This window comes from Vespa mandarinia, chromosome 10 (genome assembly GCF_050613455.1).
Source record: "Vespa mandarinia isolate Hongniang chromosome 10, ASM5061345v1, whole genome shotgun sequence".
Classification (NCBI taxonomy): domain Eukaryota; kingdom Metazoa; phylum Arthropoda; class Insecta; order Hymenoptera; family Vespidae; genus Vespa; species Vespa mandarinia.
In genome coordinates, this window is record NC_140819.1 from 7,157,501 (window position 1) to 7,162,500 (window position 5,000).

A 5,000-nucleotide genomic window follows, 5' to 3' on the forward strand; every position below is an offset into this window, starting at 1 on the left:
ATATTATAATTTCAATGTCGGATCATCGCGCGTCGCGCATCATAAATTGCATGACAAAAAAGAGAAAGCTTTCCGCACTGAAACGCGAAAAAGATTTCGCTCTAACGCATTCCAAAGAACCGCATTGTTTATGCTCGTGCACATGTAAACAATACACTTGAGTATCTTCATTGAGATACCATCGAACTTGGTCACGATGATTTATTATTGAATTATTTTATACATCGATACCAATGTGTACGAATACATGTGCAAAACATTATTTAATTTATAATACGATTACTTTGATTAATAAACCTACCTTAGCTTCGTCAAGTCTTGCTAATGCTTTCAAAAGATTACCAAGATCACTCCTCACACAATAAAGATCCTGCAATATAAAATAAATATATATACATATATATATATATGCACATAAATATAAAACTTTTATATATATTAATTATAAATGTTAAACGATAAAAATTTATATAAAATGTAGGATATTCTCACAGGGTTATATTGTAGAGCAGTGATATATGCTTGAACAGCTTGCTCCATGTCTCCTGCCGCTACTAAAGCTGCAGCTAAGTTGATATATCCGTCGATGAAATCAGGTTTAAGTCTGACCGCGTGTCGGTAATTCTCCAAAGCTTCTGGAAGCTGTCCACGTTCTTTGTATACGTTTCCTAAGTTACTATAAGCTTCCGCCAACAAAGGATTTTGTTTTATGGCCAAGCTACTGTAATGTGCAGACCTGTGATAGATATAAAACAAAAAAAAAAAAAAAAGAAAAAAAAAGAAAGAAAAAAAAAAGAAAGAAAGAAAGAAAAAATATAATGAAATTACATTATCTACGTATAAATGTGAATCATGATTACAATACAAAAAAAAGAAGACAATTCTAACTTTTCTAATCGTCTGCACTGAAAGTGGATAGAAGAGAGCAGTAATAATACTCCGGTGTTATTTGTTTCTTGACGCCATAGTTGCATACAATGTCTTTCTGCATTTTCATAGTCACCAGCTTGATATTCCCTATGTGCAAGCTCTAGTAACCCTAAAATATCAAAGTAAAATATAATTAATAATGCGGAAATGGATGTGAATAAAAAATAAATAAATAAAAAAAAAAATAAATAAATAAATAAAGATGTAAGAAAAAGAAGAGAAGAAGAGGAAGGAAAACAAAAATAAAAAAAAAAAAGAAAAAAAAATAAGACGAAGTGAAAAGCAAAGCTCTAGAGATATATTTCTCGAATTAATTTATTTGCAATGATGTCAAAATCTCAAGCTATTTTAATTAATTTAATCAAATAAAATATATTTGAAGTATAATGAAGATGGCGTTGTAAGTCTATCGATTTTCTTCACGCATAATATTGCAACAAACCGCACGTTTCGAAATTTAATATACCTAAACGAAGAGTAAACGATCATCGGAGGAATGGGGGGGCAGGAGAGGAAGGGGTAGGGGAGGGGGGAGGGGAATAGATTAAGATTAAAACAAATTAAAAAACATGGATAAATACGAACAATAGGAATCGACGGCAACACTGATGGTCTGATTATCGGACAATGCGATTAATTCTTTTCCCTGAGGATCTTGCGTTACGACGAGAAGATTTTGTCCATTTTGCCAATCGGTGATATCCTCGGTAATCTCGTTTGTGGTACTACCATTCAAAACGTTCGAACCTTTGCATACGGTTTCCTTTTTTTCAGCTACACGTACGACACTCATTTTCGTGGTTGCTCTTTATGCACGCGGGATCACTTCGACGGACACGACACGCAGAAGGGAAAGAGTAAGAAGAAAAAAAAAAAGAAGAAAACAAAATGAAGAATTTTTTTTTTCTTTTCTTCCCTTCAAGAGAAACGTTTCGGCGTAGTGATACACCAGGAATGACGTGTGTGAAAGGAACGAGAGAGAGAGAGAAAGAGAGAGAGCGAGAGCACAGCTCCTTTTTTCTTATCGTTATTTTTTTTCTCTCTTTTTTTTTTTTTTTTAACGCCGTAACAACTCCACGTGTTCTTTCTTTTCTTTTTCTTTTTTCTTTTTTTTTTCTTTTTTTTTTTAATCTTTCTTTGTTTTGATATCCCTATCTCTCGTCTTTTATATTGAAGAAACTCGAAGTGAACACGAAGAAACGCGTTTTAACAAACACGACGAAAACTCGTTGCTTCCTTATTGCCCAGCGTTCGACGAACGGAGAAGGCCTGTGACTCTCCAGTCTAGGTAGGTTATCCCTTCCCTAGCGAACGAACGAACTAACAGTCGATTGGTCGATATAGCAGGGGGGAACTAAGGGAGGAAGGGATGAATGTAACATGGCGGACAGAACAGACCGCTCGAAAGAGCAGCAGGAGGTAGAAGAGTGAAGGGTCGCCGGGGGGCCGGGGAGCTTACGGGGGGGAGGGAGGACGTCGCCAATGTAGGGACGTATATATGTCGTTAAGTACCTGACCAATTTTTCTATGACTAAAATATATCTCGAGCTATTAGTAAATATTTTATTTTATTCCATACATTACTACGTGACGATTAAGTAAAATATTTCTTTATGGCATATTTAAAGTATTAATTAAATTATTTAATTTAAATTATTATTGAAATATATTTGACATGTATGTGTATGTGTATGTATATATATATATATATATATATATATATATACATACGAATACACATATAATATATTAGTATATTATTTATAGTACTTATATAAATATATCTATTAAATATTTATTTCATATTATAAAATATTTACTTCATTATATTATATAAAATAAAATATAATTATTTAATAAATTATTTTATTAAATTAAATTTTTTTTTTTTTTTTTTTTTTTAAATAATGTATTATATGTGTCACTTACTAAATATTTCTATTCGGATAGATAAAGAGAATTTTCTGTAACCAAAAGAAAAGAAAAAAGAAAGAAAGAAATAATTGTTTTGCTTTCAAAAACAGATATCAATCGTAATTAAGTTTGAATTAATTAAAATGAAGTCATTTTTTTTTTCTCACCTAACCATCCCTCTGAATTTATTTGATAAAACATATCACACGGTCTCCAACATGCGCGCACATACGTAAGAGTACGTATTAGATCCTTCTCCGATGATCTTAGATCCACGTCTAACGTTTAAATTTATTTCTCCTTTGAAATTAGAAATGTCGCTTTTATTGACGATAAACTCTCCTGTTTTTTTTTTTTCTTTTTTCTCTTTTCCCCCCATTTAGAACATACAAATCGTGCTAATTTTTTGTCTAACTAACTATATTGACTATCCTATCTCTTCGACAATATAAAAGTGTATTCTCTCGTGACCTTTAAGAATAGAGAAGAAAATAAAATCAGACCAATCCTCTCTGCTCTACTAAGGACAAATAAATCTTTATCCTTAGAAAATCTATTAGACTCGTTTGAAAGTTTACCTAAGTATAAATTATTATTACAATATAGGCTCTATTATTAATTTTCTTTTTTTTTATTTTTCGTTGTATTATTAAAAAAAAAAAAAAAAAAAAAAAAAAAAATAAAAAATAGAAAAAAGAAAAAAAAAGAAAAAAAAAGAAAGAAAAAAGGGAACAAAGAAAAGAAGGAAAGAAATACCGAAAGAAAAAAAAAAAAAACAACAGTAGAAAATTGTCAGGATAAAGATATGAAATTAATTTTGTCGACAAATTTTGAAGGTTAATTGTAGAAGGAAAGTACAGGGTACCTGAAAATAATTCATACGGCACTGAATAAAGCCGAGGAATATTACCACACAGAAAGAAAGGTACGTTCGTGTTACGCTTGAGGCACCAGAGGCAGATGGAATGGAGGTACCCAGTGGAATATTCCATCGGTGCTTTTGACGAGGGCAGGGGTTAAAGGGGTGCGGTGGAGAGGCTGCGGTTCGAAAGACGAAGAGAGAGAGAGAGAGAAAAACTGCGTACGCTTCAGCGAATGAGCGAGCAAACGTACGAACGAACGAACGAATGAAGAAGAGAGAAAGAAAGAGAGAGAGAGAAAGAGAAAGAGAGAAAGAGAAGTACTGCGTACGCCGTTAAACGAACGAAAAAGTAAGAGAGAGAGAGAGAGAGAGAGAGAAAGAATCGAATATAAGGAACAAGAGGGTTAGAGCAAGATGAGAAAAATAAAATGTGCAAGAACACCCGATGAGAGAACCCGTTACATTGGCCTTTTTCAACGAAAGAGAAAAAGGAAGAGTGAGGGGTTAGGAAGAGAAAGAGGGGGGGAGAGAGAGAGAGAGAGAAAGAGAGAGAAAAACCGCTTGAACGTTACATTAAATATGCAACTAGTATTAAATTTTGATTCTAAAAGAATAAAATATATTTTTCTAATGAAATAGATCGAAATAATACCAATTTTAAAATATTGAATGGATAAATAGAGAGAGAGAGAGAGAGAGAGAGAGAGAAAGTGAGAGAGAGAATTGGCGGAGAGTGGAGAGGGGAGGAAATTAGCATTAGTTAAAAGATGAAAATAAACTTTGATCGTCATTCGAATATTATTCAATTCTATCTATCTTTTAAATACAATGTAGTATAATTAATAAGATCGTTCGTTTTCTATATTCTGTGGCATTGAAAAGTACCCCCCATTGTGGTTCGTTCGAATGAAATATTAATGATAAATCGTGTAGGATTTTTGTAAAGGGATTAAAAGAAAAATATGTAGATAATGGTGGCGTGACAGGATGCGTTAACAAAAAAAAAATATATATATATATATAAATTTTGATTTGTGAGGAAAGATTTTGTATATTTGTATTCGTATTATAAAAATTTTTGTTCGTTTTTAAGAATCACGGAAAAATTTTTGTTCGTAGTATTAAACCAAGCGATCGAAGAAGAAGAAGAAGAAGAAGAAGAGAGAACAGAAAAAAAAGAAAATGAGTAAAGAAAAAGAAACGAATTGAAAAGAAAAATTTGCACTTACCCGCAGTAGACAGTTGTTGTATTTCATTCATCTTAAGTATTACGCTAGTACCCGCCATTTGTTGT

At 32.3% G+C, this 5,000-nt stretch overlaps 1 protein-coding gene across 4 annotated transcripts in view; it reads right to left on the reverse strand.

Moving 5' to 3' along the window:
• sxc (O-linked N-acetylglucosamine (GlcNAc) transferase sxc) overlaps positions 1 to 5,000 on the reverse strand; it is a 19,893-nt gene that overhangs the window by 14,230 nt on the left and 663 nt on the right. The window contains exons 1-5 of one of the 4 annotated variants that reach the window (XM_035875026.2): positions 3,012 to 3,129; positions 2,860 to 2,894; positions 889 to 1,039; positions 493 to 736; positions 302 to 370 (exon numbers count right to left, since the gene is read on the reverse strand). In XM_035875026.2, coding sequence (XP_035730919.1) covers positions 302 to 370; positions 493 to 736; positions 889 to 1,039; positions 2,860 to 2,894; positions 3,012 to 3,019 — 507 coding nt within the window. In that variant the 5' untranslated portion in view covers positions 3,020 to 3,129. Of the gene's footprint in view, positions 1 to 301; positions 371 to 492; positions 737 to 888; positions 1,040 to 1,515; positions 2,026 to 2,859; positions 2,895 to 3,011; positions 3,155 to 4,935 lie in introns of those variants that run through there. The other 3 variants (XM_035875025.2, XM_035875027.2, XM_035875024.2) reach the window with 3 other exon arrangements.